Source organism: Pavona decussata, unplaced genomic scaffold (assembly GCF_977016875.1).
Source record: "Pavona decussata unplaced genomic scaffold, jaPavDecu1.1 SCAFFOLD_134, whole genome shotgun sequence".
Classification (NCBI taxonomy): domain Eukaryota; kingdom Metazoa; phylum Cnidaria; class Anthozoa; order Scleractinia; family Agariciidae; genus Pavona; species Pavona decussata.
In genome coordinates this window covers 5,294,999-5,317,001 of record NW_028145547.1, presented here as the reverse complement: position 1 = coordinate 5,317,001, position 22,003 = coordinate 5,294,999, and the positions used below count along the sequence as shown (strand labels likewise).

Below are 22,003 nucleotides of genomic sequence, written 5' to 3'. Positions count from 1 at the left end.
TGAGCTGGCATTTTGTCGAACAAAACTTGAGATTTCTTTACAAATAAATCTGAATTTCTGAGGAGATTAAGGGTCCATCCAAATGAATCCTTTGGGTACTTCTGACTGAAAAGCGACTCGCTTACTTATCACTGAGTTTTACAACGAATCATTTGCGAGTTTTAAATCATTGTTCGTGCGAACAATTTCACTGTAAAATAATCTAAACTTAATTTTTATCTAGTTTATTAAGTAGACTTGTTCCAATCTGTGCATTAAACAGGAGGCAAAAGACCCGGAAGGGAAAACTAGACGAACCTCAATTACTCCCAAAATCCATGCTTTGTATTTGCGCCAGTTTTCGATATGCTGTAAATATTTTCAGTAAAGTTGTGATTCTTCTTTGTTTCTTAATAAAATATTAACAGATTCTACAATACAATGAGACTGTCAGTGTAATGTCAGAGTTCACTGGGTGTTGAGCGGGTTTTCAAAGCAGAGGGCCAGTCAACTCGTTTTCGCCCGTGGCTCCAGTTTAATTATTATCTAACGAGGATACCATATAACGCCGGCTTGTGGAATGAAGAGATCATTCTCGTTAACTGGCCGCGGTGAGCCGGTCAGTTGCAGGGTCCACAGAAGACAGAGAAGAGGAGACGCTTTTTCTTTTTGAGCTTGTATGAGCAAACAGTCGGCACAGGTAGGCCTCCCTGAATGTTGCTCACGTTCAAATTATTGTTTTGTAACTGATTGTTTTCGCTTCTTGCTTTCGCTTTTCGTAGGATGAAGACGTCCTGGGGAGTTGTATTGTTCCTTTGCCATCGCGGTGAGCCCCATAGGCTTTCACTTACTCACATTTTACTAGCTTTTATTCACTGGGCGGATACCAAATGTTTCATTTTTTTAAATTAACTTTCAAAGCGGTTTAAAGGGGTGTGTTTATACTTTCCGGTCATTTGGCCCATTTGCCTTTGGGCCATACATACAATGTATCAAATTAACATATTCGAAAACAAATATAGTCCCATGGAGGTTGGAAGAGAAACGTCAATATAACGCAACTGGAGTTATCTATAACAAATTCCATTTTTTGGTCAAAGTTATAGAAGAGGAGCAAAAACTTGAAACGGAAGGTAAAAATTCGACGCAATAAAAGTAGAGAGGAAAAGTATTTTCTTCGTCAATTTGTTTCCCGCCCTTTTTGACTTTTTCCTTGTCCCTGCCATCTCTCCCTGAGTCTCCATGGATGACGGGATGATTTCGTGGAAAAGAAATTTTCTGATCCGTAGTGTTGGGTTTTTATTTTCAAATGCAGGTGGCTATTTAGCTAGCCATATCATCTGTTTGCTTTTAATTTGCGTTAGTGCTTGCCATCCCACCCCCTGAAAAGATCAAGGATTCGGGAAAACCCGGAAGATCAGGAGGTCTTAGTAACGGGTCTTCAATGCAACAAAAGTCAGCTCCATTTCCTGGTCCAGTTCATACAATTACGCCATCTTCCTCCCAACGGCCACAATCTGATGATACAAAAAAGTTGAGGAATGGCAAGGGAGATACTGAGGCCAACTTTCGAAGCTATATTCCGAGTAAACAAAAAAGCCGAGTCGCGATGAAAGGTAAGAAAACACGGGTAATAGATCATCAGTGTAATCGCATCAGATATCAAGGCCCGTTTTAACTGCATGTTGTTGCATGTCAAACTTGATTTTTTTTCATAAGTCGTAAGCTTTAACAACGATATAGGCTTCAACAGTCGCCCTTTTTATTTTTCCAAGTGGCTGTTATATGCTTGACAACTTATGCAAGAAAAATAGGCTTCCATAGTAAAACATATTCAATAAATTTGCGCAGGATTTCCATTTAGTTACCCCGCGGGTAAAGTCGGTTACACGTACAAGGGGTTTCACCAGGCGTAATTTTCCACTTCAGTGGTGCCATGATATTCTAACAAACACGGAAGGCTTGAATAGATTCTGCTGGCATAAAGTGAACCATAATTCACTACCTGCAGCAGTAAGCATTCTGCTGGCATAATGTGAACCATAATTCACTACCTGCGGCAGTAAGAGTTCTGCTGACAGAATGTCAAGCATAATCACTACCTTTGGCAGTAAACATTCTGCTGACAGAATGCCAAACATAATTTACTATCTACGATAGTAACCAATCTGCTGGCAGAATGCCAAGCATAACCCACTATCTGCAGCTAGCAGTGAGCATTCAGAACAGCGTATTTCATGGCAAAATAAAATAAAACACGCCACTCGGGTCCCAGGTGTAGTTTCGCGTGAATTTTTTGCGTGGCGTATTTTCCAGTAAAACACTCCTGTCTTTATAATAAAAACGGCTAAGGAGGAGAAGAAACTGTTTTTGATTCATTTGATCCCAAGTTCTTAGCCCGGTTCCTTCCAGTTCAGTTATAAGCAATAAAGCAAACAGCAACAGAAACAAGCGTGGTCATTGCATGCGTGGTGAACATGGTATCATGACAGACTCGAATCAATAGAAAACTCCCAAAGCACAAACTCAGCCAAAACGCTAAAAATTTTCAATGTTTACTCAAATTTGGGCTTATAGAAAATAATGTCACATTTTTTTCAATGACCATGAAATTCAGAATTCGGGTAGTTAGTTAATCAATTGTGGCCCTGTAAAAATTTGAAGGAAAAAAAATTCGAAGTTTTAAGAAAATGCTTTTTTTGTGAGAAGGACTCTTAAACACTGACAAACGTCAACAAATAGCTAAAACTATAATTTCTATATGTTTGCATTGCTCGAAATCGCGCACATTTACAAGGCCCTAAAGCTTTTTGCTGACTTGCAAGGACCCATCTGTTATAAAGATCCCCAAAATAAAGGAATAAATCTCGTAGTTTATTAAATAAATTATGGCCTAAATTTGGAAGGCGCTGAATTTCTCGAATTGGATCTTTGCGATTTTGCTGAAACTGTTCAGAAAGACACTAATGCGCATTATGTGTAGCCGAGAGATTGTCACGAAAAAAAGTCGGCAACAGCAGAATTTCAACTCAGACCTCAAAGGGGCGTGGCACTATAACCACGTGACATTTACTCCGATCGCCAAAACTTTTTTGCTATATTGTAGATTGATCTATATGTTTTCCATTCTATGTGTTAGACACGATAAAAGTAAAGGTGGGGATACCAGAGAGGTTCAAAGTAGGATGGTACCGCCAAAAAATTAACTGGGTCGAGTTACCTTAACAGGGCAGTGCTACCGTTCATGTCGAAACCAACAGCTGTCTACTGTTTCCACGAATTCTCTCGTGAATACTGTCAATTGTGAATTGTGCGGGGAATTTTGTTTGCCGAATTTGTTCAAATAGGTATCGGAGTTTCATAGCGGCTCGCCTTCCTCAGTTTTCTCGCCCATAGTTTCTAACGATATACGAACAATTTGATTGTACAGCAGAATTAAATCCAAACTGAAATGTTATGTTTGTAGCGTTATAGCTTGCCAAGCTGCTGATGTTTGCGATTTTCGTGCCACGAAGCCCAGCAAATCAACATACAGCGATAAAAATGTCAATTGTTGTCAAAATTTGTTGGTCGACAACGAATGTTGCACCGCTGGCACTAATTACACAAATGATTGATCAGAGAAAGTTAAAGTAATGAACCCATGAATTTTCTATTGAGAGTTAGTTCTAGTAAGGAAATGGGAGAGCACAGGAAGCAAAGAAAAGAAATTTAACTTCGACTACGACATACTCCCGTCTGGATCCGAATCCGAATCTGAAGGTTTTGGGTCCAATCCCTGCCGAGGTCGAAGATTTTTTTCTTTGCCTCGCAAGGGCTAACGCTCAGTAGGAAGTTCATGGGTTCACTTTAGCACTAAAGGTTCACTAGAGTTGTTTCATTGGTAGGTTTATCTGAGAAAATGGATCGACCCTACCATCTAGGCATCTGTCAAGGAGATTTATATTGCTTTCCTCAAGGAATTGGTTACGTACGCGCCATAAGAGTGAACATCATTTTTTGATCTCATATTAAACTCCTACGAATAGCCGATTCATTGAAAGAAAACTTCCTTGATTACTTTTAAATCTATTTTTAAAGAAATGTAATTTTCTTTCAAGATGAAGACAACAAAGATGACGTTTCTGTTAAAAGTGATGTGAGTGGTTCAAAGCGCGCTGGTCCTGCGGCAGCCGTACTGGGCAACCCCAAGGTACAGGAAGCAGTCGTTGATAAAGGAATTGAGGTGGCTGGAAAGTTGGTGGACAAACAATTGCAGATCATAGATGACGCCCAACAGAAGGCTTCTGATTTCCTAAAAAAAGAGGTAAGCAACGATTGATAACGGTTTGAATGCCCATGCACTTCTCACTTCTGCGTCGGTATTCTGCAAATTAAAATGGTACTAACTAAACTACCATATTGTTCCTAAGGAAAGTTCCTAATCGTCATATCTTGGAAACCCTAACTTCCGCAGAGATGAGAAAGATATAATATTTAACAATTAGACGGCAAACTCGAGGTTTCTATCGGCTGATAGTTGGCGAGGGGTGAAGCCCCAAACCAACTATCAAAGGCGATAGAAACCGAGAGCGAGCCATCTAATTGTTTTAGCATACCTCAGTTATCGATCTATGAAGCAAAAAATCTTTTTATTTCATAAATTTTGATATATTTGTGTAATGATGCATGCTAAATCGCGCGCACTCTGACAAACTGCCGTCAAATTGTTAAATAGACGGCACCTGTATAGCCAATCAGATTGCGCGTTACGCGATAGTCGGTCACTGAGGTATGCTAATGATTGATAAACGGCACCTGTGTAGCCAATCAGATTGCGCGTTACGCGATAGTCGGTCACTGAGGTATGCTAAATATATTTAGCCAAGCCTAAAAGTTTGCTTGATATATATAACTCAAGGCAGGATGAAGAATTTGTAACGTCATTACGTTTATACAATAAGTAGAGTAGCATGTATATAAATGCTATTAAAAAGGAATTGTGTGTTTACAAAACTTATGCGCTGCGAATTGCGAATGAGTTACACAAGTTCAACACAAAATGTTCAAAACAATTCATAACTCTGTGAACATTTCTCTTACAGAAATAATTCTAGTCTCTAAGTAAACGTTAACAAAAGGAGAATACAGGAAAAATAATGTTTGGCTGTGGCCTGAAATATTTCAGTGAGCGCTTAAAACTAGAGCGTGTTTACAAAACGTATTTGCTGCGAATTGCGAATGAATTACACAAGTCCAACACAAAATGTTCAAAACAATTCATGACTCTGTGAATATTTCTCGTACAGAAATAATTCTAGTCTCTGAGTAAACGTTAACAAACGGAAAATACAGGGAAAATAATGTTTGGCTGTGGCCCGAAATATTTAAGTGAGCGCTTAAAATTAGAGCGTGTTTACAAAACTTATGCGCTGCGAATGGTGAATGAAGTGCACAAGTCCAGCACAAAATGTTCAAAACAATTCATAACTCTGTGAATATTTCTCTTACAGAAATAATTCTAGTCTCTAAGTAAACGTTAACAAACGGAGAATACAGGAAAAATAATGTTTGGTTGTGGCCCGAAATATTTCAGTGAGCGCTTCAATTCAAAATTAGAGCGTGTTTGCAAAACTAATGCGCTGCGAATTGCGAACGACACAAGTCCAACACAAAATGTTCAAAACAATTCATAACTCTGTGAATATTTCTCTTCCAGAAATAATTCTAGTCTTTTAGTTAAGGTTCACAAACGGAGAATACAGGAAAAATAATGTTTGGTTGTGGTCCGAAATATTTCAGTGGGCGCTTAAAATTACAGCGTGTTTACAAAACGTATGCGCTGCGAATGGCGAATGAATTAGAGAAGTCATACACAAAATGTTCAAAACAACACATAACTGTGTGAATATTTCTCCTACAGAAATAATTCAAGTCTTTAAGTAAACGTTAACAAAAGGAGAATACAGGAAAAATACACTGAAAATAATGTTTGGTTGTGGTCCGAAATATTTAAACGTTTACTGCGTGTTTACAAATGTGCCCTGCGAATGAATTACACAAGTCCAACACAAAACATAACTCTGTGAATAGCTCTGTGAATGCTCAAAATTAATTTATCCACGAATATTTGTCGTATGGCAACGATTTAAGTATTTGTGTATAATTTGAAGTATGTTAAATATGGAAAATTACCGACAGTTGCCTGCAAAAATGTATTTGATTTCTATGCGACTTGCGAGTTGCTTACTCACCCAGCTCACCACATATTTGTTTTCAACTGACATTTCGCCCGTGTTTTCGTCGCTCTCGGGGTTCAAATTTGCTTATTAGTCGTCTGCTTTCTCGACATATGTAGTTTGACAACATATTCAACGAATACAAGAAATTAGTGTTCTTCAAAATTCTCGTTTGTTTTCTAAAAGAAGTAAGCCATCCCACTTCCCGCCGAAAAAACGCGGGTTGCCGCACAGGTTGAGTGTGACATTTCACAATTGTTTACATAGAGGGGCGGACGTACGTACGTACGTACGTACGCCGGACGGACAGTGACGTCATAACCAAAATTTTTCGGATACATGGGTTTACCAAAATCTCTTATCAATGGGGCTCTGCGCGCGCGTCTCCGGCGCGGAGCTCTGCTATTATTCAGTGAGTGACACAGGCATACCCGGAATAAGGAAATCCGAGTGTTCCTGTCAGGAGTCGAACCTAAGACCTTCCGATTACTAGTTCGCATGCTCTACCACTGAGCTACAGGAGACTCGTGGGAGCTAAGGCCAATAAACTAGGTTCATGGGACAAACATCCTGCATTCTGCTAGGATTTGAATGTTGTTTGGACCATAAATTTCCATTTTAAAGGTTTCGAAATTTCGAGTCATAACGAAAACGCCTAAGACTCAAACCGTGTACACGTGTAAAAATTGAAAAGAGTGCCGATAGTTGAAGATCACCAAGGCGCAAAACGGAACGTTTTCTTGTTGTTTTTAAGGACGGTGCCTGCTATTTTTACTGCGCATGCCTTCTGCGCATTTCGAGACACTCGGGTTTCCCATGGCTGGAAAACAGGGATATTTTGCGCGGGTTAAAACTATGCGGAGAAAGCAGAACTTAGCAACTGCTCTTGGTATCCAAAAAGAAAATTGGTGATAACCGTGCACTTTTCAGAGATAACAAAGCTTCAATACGGAAAAAAGACGCCATTCATTGCTTTATATTTTACTGGTTGTTTGAATTGTTGTTGCTTAATTGTCTCCGCAAAACACGCGGTTAACCCCAGCCCTTGCTGCTAAACATTATATTAATTCGTACCATCTACTGCCGATCCACAATGATGACTTAATAAAGTTGTTTGTACTCTTTTATTCATTTTACCATAAATTTATCAATTTTTTTTACACGATCAGCCCTTCAGTCCTTAGCCTACGAACGCAGACGTATTCGCTTCTCTCCGCCGAAAAATGGGAGAGCTGAGAAGCGGCAGCAGGAAATACGTCTGCGCTTGCAGGCTATTCAGTCCTTGACTTTCTAATTTCTTTCCTTTAAAAAAGATCAAGCTAGACATTACACCAGACAAAGGATGGCATAACGAAGACATGTTTTTACCTGCTGGATATCACATTGATGCAACCGTTTCAGGAGAGAAAGATGCTCCAAGCGCGATAGGGACAGTTCCCTATCTCTTCCCTGCGGGCATAGGGAGTGCCTTGATGAACGGTTGCTGGGGAACTGGTTACAAACCAGGCGATCCTTGTTATGCAGCAAAGTGGACTTCAGACGTCTGTCAGGTGAATATTTTAAACTATGTGTTCACAACTGCATTATACGTGTGTGTTCACAACTGCATTATATCGGGAACAGACTGGAGAAAAACCATATGTATCTTCGTCATCTTTCTTGGAAATATCATATTGATGATATTACTACCAAAATAAGTGATACTGTTGGCCTTATTGTAAAGTTACACTATTTCATACCTTGAGGAATACTCTTAAACGTTTATCAGTCATTGATCCACCCTTACCTAATTTGTGGTCTTGCTTCATTAAGAGCCAGGCGATCGAAGACTTAATTAATTAAATTCTTAGTTCTTCAAAAAAAAGTGCCGGCTTCGTCTGATGTATGTTATGATAGAGATATGCCACTGAAAGAAGAAGAGTTCTTCGCGGACTTCTCCATAATATTTTGGAAAACGAACACGTCCGATATTGATATGCCAATGATAATTTTAATGATAATATGATAATGGTATAAAATTTGGGCCAATTAAGCAACTGCAAAGCGGTCAAAATAGTCTTCTTATTTCTTCTTTTCTTTTTTAACTTATTACAGCCACTGGTTGCTCTAAGTTGCTTTTTTCTTAAGTAAATTTTTTCACTTGTTTATTTCAAATTCTACTTAAGTAATGTTTAATTAAATGATCCTTTTCGACTGATGTGTGATTTTAAAACCAGAAGTTTTAAAATATCTGTTGGACCACTAATCTGAAATGAAATAAAATTGTAGTTGTAGTTGATCTACAATCAACGTTTCGAAACAGTGTATCAATACTTTCAACTTTCATTACCCCCATTTTTCTGACAGGCACAAGACGGTATAGACCCATTAAAAAGTGGAACATTGCTGATAATTTTTATGAAGAAATATCCGTTCCAATCTGGGTTCATAGGAACCTATGCTATGGACCAACTACGGCATGGGTATTCCTTCACAAATTTTCGCGGTACCGTAGCACCTTTACTCGACAGATCCCTACCATGTTTTACTTGTCGTGTGAACCTCGCACTTTTATAGTAAACTAACTAAGAAGGTTGCTTTTATTTTGATAGAATATGATTGATGGAGCGGATTTCATTGGGGTCGGATTTGATGGTCGAGGAAAATATAGTCCGGAATCCAGAAAAATGACTATTGTACAGCGGAACTGTGCTGGCAAAGGAACGTAAGTTTAATAGCTTGATAACTTTCGTTACTGAAAAAGCAACGACAGATTCAACATGACACGGCAAGCCACAAAGTTAATTGAACAATACAGTCGGTTTCTTTGTCCCCTATCCAACAGTTATGTTTTGGTTTTGCTAGATATGACAGTCTGGATGTTCCAGACACCATGAATGTTCACGGTGTATACGACACATCAGCTACTCTAATGACGTATGAAAGTCGAGAGGAATATCAAAAACATCTGCAACAAGAGGCGGGGGTCTCTGGCTCGTTCCTTGGTTTCTCAGCTGGAGTAAAAGAAGCCTGGGGAGAGTCTACCGCATCTGCAAGTCAGAAGTATATGGCAGTGCTGGATGTTGATATTGAACGGTAGGGCCAATTTGGAAACTTCTCCAGGTTTACAAAGGCTAGGAAGGGAAACTCTAATGTTTTATACCACCAGAAGCCTAGGATGATTATCGTGTTCGAGGCCAATCAAACAGACGGTTTGCAGTGAAAATGCTACTGCAACGCATTGTAAATCAAATGCACTTGCAAATGCTTTTGAGAAAACAGCAATTTTTTAGATTGCATTTTTTTTCGTTTCTTCTCGTCTTAAATTCGCCGCATTAACCGTTAAGCTCGTAAATGCGTTGACGTTAATTTTCTGATGGTCTCACAGGTGCTTGTTTCAAACTATATCCCAGGTTGTTGTAGAGAGATAGATATTGTAATTAAAGAGACCTTTAGAAACACGTTTAAAGTTAACCGGAAACTGCAGTTTGAAGTTTGGAGTTTGGCGTTAGAGGCCGTCACAATTTTTGAACTAAGATTGGAATGAACAAGAACTCAGAACCAGAGCCGTCATATTAAATGTCCTTGATGCTAAGGTTTGGTGTGTCAGCCAGCAGAAAAATATAAAATTGTTGCCATTTAAAGTTTTAGTTCACACGAAAGGAAAGGTAATGAAAAGCTGAGATATATCACTTACGTGGCAACCTACCCTTTGCCGTTATAAACGTCAAAAAATAGAGAGATTTAGAATTAAGCTTACGGCAAACAACAAAGGACAGAAGTGACCACGTGAAAATGTTTATTCTTCATTTGTCGCGCGCTGTTTTCAGTTTCAACAGTAAAATTGAGTGGCTTTGCGTTAAGAAGAACGGCCAGAATGGCCACTATTCTCATCTGTGTACTCATCAACGCGAATCTCACGTTTGCCGTTTGCCGTAAATGCGATTCTAAATCCCTCTTATAACCTGGAACGCGAAGGAAAGTACTAGACACTTGGCTGCTAGCAATTTACGGCCAGCCGTAAATGTCCCTCTAGAGGTCTCTTATATCGGCCAATAACGTCAAGTCTCCTGTTGACAGGTACGAGATCTTCATGGATGAGGTCAAGCCAGAACATCTGAGCATGTCTTTTCTTCGAGAGTACATGAATCTTCCAACGTCATACTTTTCAGCAGGAACGCCTCTCAAATACCGTTAAGTATCAAAACCGATTTCATATCAGACCGTGCGGCGAGCTTAGAATAAAACCAGTAGCCCAAGTTTTAACGTGATAGCGTAATGCGTCTTTTCATATTGGCCAAATAATTTTTTACTCGAGGGAAGATGAAATGTAAGCACTACACTGCGTTTTATTAGCTTAAAATGTTCGCGAAGAACAATGCACTTCCAGTCTCCAGTGAAGACATCAGTGCACACAAGTCCACTGACAAAAAATAAATGGAGGTCACACCGTGAATTGTTTTCCTCAGATGCGCCTTTTAAAAATTACCTGAAACGTCACTTTGTTTATAGTAGAAATGCACTTAGCTACCCAAAGCTAGTTTACAGGAATTCCACTCGGAAATAACGGATAAAAAGTTATAATGAAATCGAACATAACAAGTAAAAATCCAACTTGCAGGATTCAAACCAGTTGGCTATTTACAAACGTCGAGGCAGGACTTCAACCCGGGACCTCCGGATTTCAAGTCCGGCGCCCAACCACTGGGTCACGCCGCCTCCTCCTCCTCCTCTTGCACAGAAGTGCGAACTTTGGAAACTACAATTTTACGTAAATGCTTTATTTTTCCTTAGAAAACTTTCTTCAGAGATGGGGAACTCACTATGTCAAATCTGCAAAGTTTGGAGGTCGGTTGGAGATTCGAAAGACAATGGACGCTAGTGACGTTCAAAGCAAAAAAGAATTCGAGAAACAAATGGAAATGGAGTATAAGTCTTTGTTCGCAAGTGTCGGAGCCAAATCATCTTACGAGCAAAAAGAAAGCAGTAGAAAGCAAACAAAGACAACATCAACGTCAGTACTTGCTCAAGGAGGCAGTCAGGATATTGCATCCATCCTTTCAGATGTGTATTCGCCTGCATTCAAGACGCAGTTCAAAGAATGGCTGGCAACAGTTCCTCGGTATGCAAAGGCCTTTCGTTTTCAGATGGGCTCCATCACTGATCTGCTTAACTTCAAAGCAAATGATTTGTTTAAAGACGATACGGTGAATTGGGGATGCGAAGGAAATGCTGCTTCCGTCCAGACTGAAGAAAAGGAGGGAAAAACTGTCAAGTATTATGAAGTTACAACCTCTGATGGGAACAAGACAAAATATTACTGTGAGTTTGACAGTCGTCAAGCGGTGGAAGACGCCTTACAAAGACGAAGAATTTGTTTGAAGAGGGCCATCGAAATTTATTTGGAAGAGGTAAAGCTACCGGTCTAGTCATTAGTAAGTTAACTGTAACTGGTAAGGCGCGTTTCAAACCTTGAATTTTTTTGTTTTAGCATTCGTATACATATGAGTATCGAGAAATGGAGCAATTAGCGGTTGCATTTGGTGCACCCTGTTGTGTTATTCAGTTGGATCAGTCAACAACAAAAGGACGATTCGATCTACGTGCATGCTCATATTGTATCAACCACATTCAAACCGATCGAGTCGGGTGAGAGGTGGGGTTATGCGCTGGCTGAGGCTTGCCAAATTTATAGCTTTTTGAAATGGAAGCAAAACTCATCAAACTTCGCGACGATCACTGAAATTGATCGAGGGACAATTTGACCGGCTGAATTGAGTATGACGATTAATTAAGTAATTATTCTTTGGATGGAGAGTAAATTTTTGTGCAATGTATCCTTTTGAAGGGTGCAATTTCACTCTCAGATATAAAACTGGACAAGTGTAAGCGACAAAAAGATCAGTCATTCGACAGCCAGTCACAGGATCCTTTCATGAGCACCAAAGACGAACCATCGTGGACAGCAATCATCAAAGAGAACAAAGTATGGAAGGTGTCCTTTGATATGCTAAATGATCTGCCCAACGCTTTCCGTAAGCCCTTTAACATAGAACGGAACAGAAGCCGCCTTGTAAGATTTTACGAAAATATGTGGTACACGAGCGACCATGACGGCTCATTCCATTTGTACGACGGGTTCAACAACGGTAACAGTGACAAGACTGACCGCAAAAAAGTATCTATCTTTGGTCTAGTACTCACGTTTAATGAGGCTGATGGTACTCTTGTTCTATCGAAAAGTGACTTTGATGAGTCTAAAAAGTTCTATCCAACTCTCTCTGAAGAAATGAAGGGAGCAAAATTGGCGCGGGTGGAATTGCCAACAGAGAAAGCTGTTAAGAGGTCATCGAACACAGCGGAGCCTTGCCAGGTGAAATGGTCAAATGCTCGTCGGTTTGATCCAACGGATAGTAAAGGGAAGTGTTTGCATTTTACTGCATCAACAGGAGGAACATTATTTGTCGTATTTGCAGTTTTACCCAAAGACCCTAAATCAAGATATTATGTGGAAATATCTACCTGGAAGGTTGCTATATACAAGGTGACGTCTTTGTACCATAAGTTTAATATTTGCACTATTTTGAACGTGAGGAAGATTACCAGAAAATGCCTTTCATGACGTTTGTAAATATTTTCATTTCCTTTCGTAAATAATTCTGCAAAATTGCAAAGAAAGGAAGGTGTTTTGGAATTTTGCTGCAAAATATTAAGCTGTAAATTCATCTTTCTCACAGGGCACTACTTTAAAGACATCTACATCAAACATCAACGCCCGGGCCCTTGGTGACGCTTCCTTGTACCAGTCATACTTCGTTTGCATTACGGAATCAGAACAGAGCACGCTTGTTGAGTTTGGAAAGAGTTTGGGAACCTCAGACAGTGGGGACATTTATCTTAATTTCATCGACAGCGGCGATCATCTCAATGTACGTTTCTATGCGTTTGGCAACGATGAGAACCCCGCCATGGTGATGGATGCTCACATAATTTCACGTCGACTTACGAAAGCCGAATGTAAAGGAGACACCGTCAAGGATCTTGAAACAAATCTCTGTATTCAGAAATGCCACAAGGACTGCGACCCCTTGGCTGGTGAGATAGAACCAAGATAATGGTTCGAATCCTGTTGAAACCTGAATTTTTTTCAGGCTTCTAATTTCTAATTGCATAAATTGGAAAGTTCATTGCGATGATCACTTCTCACTTTCATCTACATTCGCAGTTCATATTTAAATCATTTCACATACTTCACATCATTTCACTCCTTTCACGGGAAAATAGGAACCCACAATTGACCTTGCTCCCAATGTGTGGCTTCATAGCTCAGTTGGTAGAGCATCGCACCGGTAATGTGGAGGACACGGGTTTGAATCCCGTTGAAGCCTGAATTTTTTCAGGCTTCTAATTTCCAATTGCATAAATTGGAAAATTCACTGCGATGATCACTTCACACTTTCATCTACATCTGCAGTATGTTCATATTTAAATCGTTTCATATACTTCACATCATAATGGCATATAGTTTGCTATATTTTCTAATTTTGTCATTCCTAAAACTTTATTATCTTTGGTTTACAGGTTGCAAGTCTCGATTTCGCGCCGAACTAGGAAAAGGTTGCTACGCTTGTAGAGTTGCCTACGATCTGCATAACAAACTGTGTGTTCCTGACTGTCCAGGAAACAAAACACTTACGCAGGACAAGAAATGCGTTCGTAAGTGGACATTTTATGATGCATGAAGGGTATATGTCGCTTACGCTTTCTTTCTTGTTAAGGACGGTGCGTACTATTGTTACTGCGCATACGTTCTACGCATCACGAGATACTCGGGTTTCCTATATGGCCTATGGGTGGTGCCTACTAAATGAATAATAAAGGAATATTTTTGCGCGGTTTAAAACTACACGGAGAAAGCAGAACTTACCAAATGCCTTTGGTATCTCCAAAGAAAATTGGGGGTAACCATGCATTTTTCAGAGAAAATTAAGCTTCAATTTAAGAAAAAAATCCCATACATTGCTTTATATTTTGGCGCTTTTTAGAGATATTGTTGCTTAATTATCTCTGAAGAATGCGTGGTTACCCCCAATTTTCGTTTTGGATTCCAATAGGCCTTGCTAAGATCTGCTTTTCCCGCATAATCATGAACCGGACAAAAATACTTCGGTATTAGTAGGCACAGTCCTTAAAATGAATCGCGACCTCACAGGTGTCTTTTTGGTAATTATTGCTGAATCGAAATTGGGGTTTCCCTCTATAACGTGCGGCTATAGCAATGAAACATGGAGAGTAATTAGTAGGTCGAACGATTTCCCATTTAAGGCCCACTATGCGAGCGGTGATGACGCCATATGACGTAGAAATTAAGTCATGATTTTATACGGCGGCCATCTTGGGTCCGCTTTCTTGATTTGATTATGGACTGATCCAAAACTTCGGGAAGCCACCAGAATGAATGAAGTTCCTCATCAATTCTGCAGTTATATAGTACATTTTTAATGCATATGCAGCTTACTGCTCATCAACAATCACAATGTAAAACAGAGGGCAAAATTACTGAATGATGATTTTTTGTAACAGAGGGCAGTTTTTCGTAATTTTCCTTTCACCGAGGGCAAAATTACTTACTCCTGATTGGTCGAGCGGCGAAAATAATCTCTCCTGATTGGCTGAGCACGAAAGTTTTACATTTTGTTGGTTTCTGCATTTTGTGTCCAAAAAAAACAAGTTCTTTGAGGTTCTTTCGAAGTTCGACTCTTTAAGCCGGGTTCTTTGTACCAAAAATACATGGAAATCAAGTGCTGCAGCTAGGAAGGAAATTCCTAAAGGTTAATTTTGGTGTCTCTCACAAGAAACAGCAAAAGATTATTTGTGTCAAAAGCTAAAGACTTGGATCGGATTGATTTTATTTTGTTTGGTTGAGAAACTGAAATCAGTCATGGTGTCTTAGTGCTTTCAACGAACGATAACCGAGCATGAAAGTGTCCTTTTGATGGGAGGAAGGAGCAGGAAGAAATTACTCCGCAAGTTCCTTCTTTGGATCCATCGTTTGCTATTTTTATCGAATTATGTTCGTGTGATTTCCAAGCGGTAGGAAGCTTCACAGCGCAGGTGAACAATTAATTGATGCCTAACATTTGATTTATCGTTGCTAGTTTGCTCCTGAATTAAACTTGTATTCTCTCTTAATTACATGTGTATAATGGGGACTGTTCTTGTCGGTTTTGTTTGTTTTGTACGCTACGAAAAAATTAAATAATTTGTTGGTTTGCTTGCGCCTTCGATGAGTGTTTTAATGACTGTTTTATGAAGTTTGTTGATAGTTTTAGGAACATTTTGCCCTCTGTGTTTTAAAAGCGGAATTTAAATGGCTCAAAATGATATTTTCTGTTTTTATTATTGTTTTTAGTTTTTGAGATGATCGAGGCAAAACGGTTTGTGAACAGCCAACGCGCGTTACCGGCACTGTCACTGTCTAGTAAATTTTGCTTATCAAAAAGGCCGTATGCTATAAACCTCAGAGAAAATGGATACGCTAACCAAAAAACACACTTCAAATATATCTTGAGTAATAAATAAAAAAAGCACTTTGATAATTCATAGCAATAAGTACAGAAATAAACTAAACAACGATCTTTGAAAAATTCACAAAAAAACAAGCGAATGAATGTTTAGCGTAAACTTGTTTTGATGAAAATGATATCACACTTTAATTTTACATTCGCTTTTAACGTTCTTTGAAAAGACTTTCGAATTCAGTGAAAATTACTCACACATCTTAATCTTTGCGGTTATATCCTACTGTTTTAAGTATTTTTGTTTGTTCTCTGTCAAGATTGTCAGAAATAAATGCTAAAATTAGAAATATATGCGAGAAAAACTTGTCAGTAGTTTATCAGTGCCAACGATACAATGTTGGGAGACGTTTGTTTGACTGACTATTTTGGCTCAGAATTATTTTTTTTAAATAAGCAAAATGGGATGAGGTTAGAAAATAAAACTCCAAGGGAAATAACGAACATGGACCGAAAAATGAGCTCAAAAGGCTGTTCTGAGGTTAAACAAGTTGTAGTGTCAACACTACAAGAAAAAAATATCTTGCAAAAACAGCAAAGTTTTGTCAACAAAATCACATGAATATTCTCGCCTCTTTGGACAATAAAAAGTCCTTTTATTCGATTGCTGATTTTTTCGTTCGTTTACAACGTTGAGTTTCACTTCAAAAGACATAATCCATCGCATCTTAATTTCATTTCGCCGGATTAGACACTGATTAGAGTAAAATAATTTCTCTTCAAGATTCGGCCGCTATTTATGAAGTGCCGCCTCTAAAAGCTGCTGCTGAATCGATTTGTTTCTCCCGCCGCGATCCGCCTTCCTCTTTCTCCTGCTGTTTGACGGCAAAATTAGACGAGATCAGAAAATAAAAGTCCAAGGGAAATAATCAACATGGACCGAAAAAATGAGCTCAAAATACTGTTTTGAAGTTAGCAGTATTAGCGTAAGCTTAAGTTAAACGGCGTGTCAAAACTGCAAGAAAACAATATCTTGCAAACCAGCAAACTAGCAAAGTTTTGTCAACAAAATTGCATGAATGTACTCGCCTCTTCTGAGAATAACAAGTCCCTTATTCCATTGCTGATTTTTCCGTTCGTTTTACAACGTTAAGTGAGCGAAACGTTTCACTTCAAGAGGAAAAATCCAACGTTTCGTGGCGCCGGATCGGAGTAAAATGATTTCACTTCCAGATTCTGATGATGTGCCAGTCGATTTGTTTCTCCCGCCGCTAGTTGCCTTGCTCTTTCTCCTGCTGTTCGTCATATATAAAAATTGACTTTGTATCTTGTCGTCTTCAAAATTATTTTTTTTGTTTTGTTTTTTTCTCGAACGCAGTTGGCAATGCAACTTCCCGCCAAACAAACGCGGCCGGCAGCGCAGTTGGCGATGCATTTTCCCGCCGAAAAACAACCCGGGTTACAGCACATACGCTCATTTATGTAAGCCAATGTGAAATGAGACACTCAAACCCTCTGCCGCAACACAGGGCTTTCTCGGCACCCTCTCCTGTTCTTTCTCTCTTTGTTCGTTACTCATGTTTCGCCTGTTTGCTACCGCTCTCAATCGCTCTCTTTGACGTCGAACTTCGCTTCTTCGTCGCCTGTTCTCTCGATCTCTTTCTATCTCCCTTTCTTTGCTTTACATGTTTGTAGACTTATTCATAAATTGAGTTTCTGTTTTGTCGTACACGTCGTCTTCAAAATTATTATTATTATTTTTTCTCAAACGCAGTTGGCGATGCAATTTCCTGCCAAACAAACGCAGCCGGCAGCGCAGTTGGCCATGCATTTTCCCGCCGAAAAAAACCTGATTTGTAGCACAAGGTTTGAGTGTCTCATTTCATGTTGGCTTACATGGAGAAGCGTACGTACGTACGCTGTACGGTCGGTCGGACGAAAGTGACGTCATAACCAAACCAAAATTTCTCGCACTGATGGCTTTACCAAAATCTCTTAGCTATGGGGCTCCGCCGCGCGCGCCTACGGCGCGCGCGCGAGCTCCGCTAAAAAAGATATGCAATTGCATACCTGTGTCTTGTGCTAGGTAGATTTTCCCCTGTCGAAGTTTTCGCCGCCAAAATTTGTTTCCTTACAACGAAATACAGCTAGTTACGCAGCCTAATACTTGTCACGGGCAATGTCCAATCAAAACACGCGCAACATGTTTGTGAGGCTTAAACAAGCACTTTCATCAGTGCTTCACTTATGTCCAGAAATGCACCTAACCCTGAATTTAGGTACTTCATATAAAACAGGCCTGTTTGTCGTCTTCATGTGACTTCATGTTTGACAGAATTATGCGTGTTTTATTGAGATTAAGGTTAAGGGAAAGCTTGTGATGTCTATAATACGGTTCATGAATCTCATTAGCGTGTTATTCTGGACATGGGTAAAAAACACTCAACTTCTTCCGTTCCGTTCCAACTGGTTGGAAGGAAGTTAGTATTTCCAAATGTTTGAAGCGGAGTCTAATTTCTCTCTTATTATCAATCCTTATCTAGCAACGTATGATGCACACAGCGTAGTACATGTATATGGTACCCCAGTCTTACCAGTGTTTACAATATGCCATTGGCTGAAACTTGACTCCGTACCGGAGGGACGCTCAACGAAAACATTCTTCCAAGTCTGGATGGCCGGCATGACTAATGTTAACCAAGTATGGTCTGACATCGTAGTTCAGGCAAATAAGCAAATTGTGCTTTTGATGTACATCAGGCCTTTGGTCTACGAGAAGCCCGAGATTCAACGGTAGGAATAAGTAAATTATTTGAAGTTATTTCATTATTTTAAATTAGTATAAGTAAATTATATTAATGACCTCTTCGTCTAGTTTTTCACCTTTAAGAAAAAAATGTTGCAGCTTTTATCTATTAGATCATGAATTGACCAAGCCGCACTTACGCAGCACCATATTTTTTCTATTAATGATAGCCGATGTGGCCTTTCCTATGAGCATGGTTTCTTGAAGGTCTCCTCACCTTTATTGTAAATTCTATCATTTCTTCTTTTGCTACTAAGGCAAAAAAATAAATGATGATGATGAAGCTTTAGTGTTATCGTAGCATTATTAGAGACCTTTAGGTCTGAGTTTACCAGTTGAATAGGAAGGAAGTGCTTGGCTTGAGTGCCATGGTGTTCGATAATCATTGTCGAAAATTGCGAGCAATCATTAATCTATTACCAGTATTCTTTTATTTATTTAACAGTTCATTTTGCCCTTAAATCATGTGTAAAGAAAAAAAACATTTCTTCTAAACACATATTTTAAAAAAAGTGTTGATTAAACTAAAAGGCTCAATAATTGACAATAAATCTACAGGATACCAGGCCCCAGTTATTCAAAGTGAGGATAATTTTATTCACTGGATAGTTCGCTATCCGGCAGATAAAATGTGTGCAAAATTTTCACGATAGTTCTATAATGTGCGAATCGAGTAGAAGCATATGTCAAATTTAAGAATGGGATTGTGTGGAAAACTTGCCAAAACGAAAGACACAAACTAACAAATAACTTCTTAATTATGAGCAATGTTCAATGCTTATAAATACGTCCTCACGTTCAAATTTCACAAGTCAGTTATTGTGGCGGTTTCTCTCTCGACAAGAATGCCTCAATACCGTGAGTGGCAATGGTGGACCTGGCCGACACTCCAGTGGAAGTGTGTATTCTTCTGCTGTCTCCTTGATACAATTTGGAGATGGTTTACTCGTTATATTTGCTTTGGGCTTCTCAAGCACTCGCTCTTGATCAAACTAGCTCTCGTCAACAATAGGACATCAAGAAGGTGTCTACATGCAAATATGGACAAATCGTATTTGGTTGCCGCAACGAACTAGATAGGGTTTAATTCGAACCTCGAATACTTCGACAATTCATTCTATCGCAAGTATTAGTATATTCCGACACACACTATGCATAAATTACTTCAACTTTATTTTTTATTTATTTATTTAACTTTATTTATACACGGGTAAAAACATCAGGACTTAAAGTAAATACTAAAATTGCATTAATTATATTATTAAAATACATTAAAATACTAATCTACTACTAAATTAAATTTAATAACAGCAAAAGATAGAAACAATAACAAAATAAAGTGCCTGCTTTCAATGAATGCCGTGTGAATTAATTAACTTGCATTATCAAAGAGGAAACCCTACAGCCGGATTTAAAACTAGCAAGAGATTGTGCTTGCCGAAGATTGATAGGTAAGCTGTTCCACAGCAACGCACCACTGTAGCTGAAACTGCTTTTAGAAAACTGGTGCGGGGGAGTGGGACACTGAGCTAGTTTGCCCTCACAATTCCTAAGAGAATAGGTAGATATTGCACTCCGATTCGTAAACATTGATTTCAAATAATCAGGGGCGAGACCATTGAGAGATTTATAGACCATGGTGGCCGTTTTTAAATCACGTTGAAGGTTAAGTTTTTGCCAGTTTAACTTGAAAATGAAGCCATGATACCTTCGAAACGTCGTTGCATACTTTTGTTGTCTTTTACTATTCCTGTTCTTTTCTTTTATAACTAAATAAGAAAATGTTTTATCGGACCATACAACTTACATCTTTGAATTTCTGTTTGTTTAAATCTCAAAGAGATATATAAGGTAACATGCTGAAACGAAACAAAAATATATGTATAAAGCTTGCCATTTTTTCCGCAGAGTAACGCTCAACCAGCTGACAGACTTGAAGTGGCATCAGCTTTGTGTGACCTGGTCAAGCTTCAGTGGTGTTGTCCATATCTATTTGGACGGAAAGAATATTCTTTCAGCAGTAAACAAACAAAGAGGAGAAATTCCCGGTGGGCAAGATGTGGTTATCGGAAATAAGTACCACCTGGTTTCAGACTTCAATCTGTGGGATCGAGTCCTTACTGCGCAGGAGATTGAACGCAATGCAAAGACTTGTAACGGAGAGAAAGGCAATGTGCTACAATGGCACCAGTTTTTTCAAAGCTTTGAGAAAGCCTACTTGAAAAAGTATTCTACCCCCTCCAGTTGTGAGGCACCAAGCCCGAGTGACGATAAACAAACATGAAGCAACTCACTCTCGAATATGTATCGACATGGCGGCATCAACCACAACATTTAATGTAAACAAGTATCTGTAGGATATTTAGGAAGAATCCTGATTATTATTTTCACTGCAAAGTAATGCAGCTTCATTGGCAAAGATTTAGAATAATTAATAAGTGAATAATAAAACGTTGTTAAGCTTAAATGAGTGGTGTTTTGAACAGTGATTTTACGAAATCTAGTTGTATTTGAATCAATAGCAAACGAAGCGCGACAAAGCTCAACCGGAGGATAATATGCAAGAATTACCGTGAGAATATGAAGGAAACATACTTCAGAAAAAATACAGTCTTCCCTTTTTACTTTGTCCGTTTAAAAAGAACAAAGTAAATGATCTATGTCCATTTACTCCAGTTAAGGTATTTTAATATAATTTTCTGATTCACGGACGTTTTTTCAAGGGATTTAATTTTCAAGAAGCTAAACATAACACACGTTATTTTCCGTCTGCTTCTTTCTGGTACCTATAGCACACCGTCACACAGCAGATCATTGAGATAGAAGTGGTAGCATTAATATTAATGAGCTGTCTTAACTGCCTCTAATGACATCATCGTGGAAAGAGTAGGACATCACATTCCCGTAAGGGTGTGAACAACATAAACACCACAGTCCCGGATGACACCCACAAGAATCCTTGTAATAAGTGTAATGTTTAATTTTATGGCTCACCAATTTTATAACTTAAAGGGCAAATTACTCACTCCCGATTGGTCCTGGGGCAACATATCCGCTTCTGAATGGTTGAGTAAGCCATGTCACATTTAGTTGGTTGCAACAACGAGTTTGGAGAGTTTGGCTTTATAGCCGCCGAAAAGCCAGGTTTTTTGTGCAAAAGATGGAAATCAAGTGCTACAGCTTAAAAGGAAATTACATATTCAGGCGAATTTCGTGTCCCACAACTAACAGCAGCAGATTGTTTGTGCCGAAGTTAAAAACTTGTATTAACTAGACGCATAACGGACCGTGTGTGATTGAAAGGCATTTCATTCATGGCGCTAAACCCGTTTTACCTCGCTTGAACGAAAGATAACGGATCATAACAGTCCTCGTTTAAAAGGGAGGAGGAGCAGGACAAATTAAGTGGAAGCAATTACTATGCTAGTTCCTTTTTTGACCTACCGTTTGCAATTATTTTGTTTCGATGTGTGTCGCGTGATTTTTAAGCGATCACAGCCTCA

At 39.1% G+C, this 22,003-nt stretch overlaps 1 protein-coding gene across 1 annotated transcript; it reads left to right on the top strand.

Moving 5' to 3' along the window:
* Positions 1 to 543: 543 nt before the first annotated feature.
* LOC146467909 (uncharacterized) lies at positions 544 to 21,098 on the top strand. Its single transcript, XM_085125371.1, has 14 exons — positions 544 to 679; positions 762 to 805; positions 1,344 to 1,595; positions 4,080 to 4,285; positions 7,511 to 7,747; positions 8,789 to 8,901; positions 9,042 to 9,272; positions 10,257 to 10,369; positions 10,971 to 11,587; positions 12,025 to 12,720; positions 12,914 to 13,271; positions 13,758 to 13,892; positions 18,238 to 18,487; positions 20,409 to 21,098. Exons 2-14 carry the CDS (start codon positions 763 to 765, stop codon positions 20,782 to 20,784), a joined length of 3,627 nt encoding a protein of 1,208 aa, XP_084981497.1. The 5' UTR covers positions 544 to 679; position 762; the 3' UTR covers positions 20,785 to 21,098.
* The last annotated feature ends 905 nt before the right edge of the window (positions 21,099 to 22,003 follow it).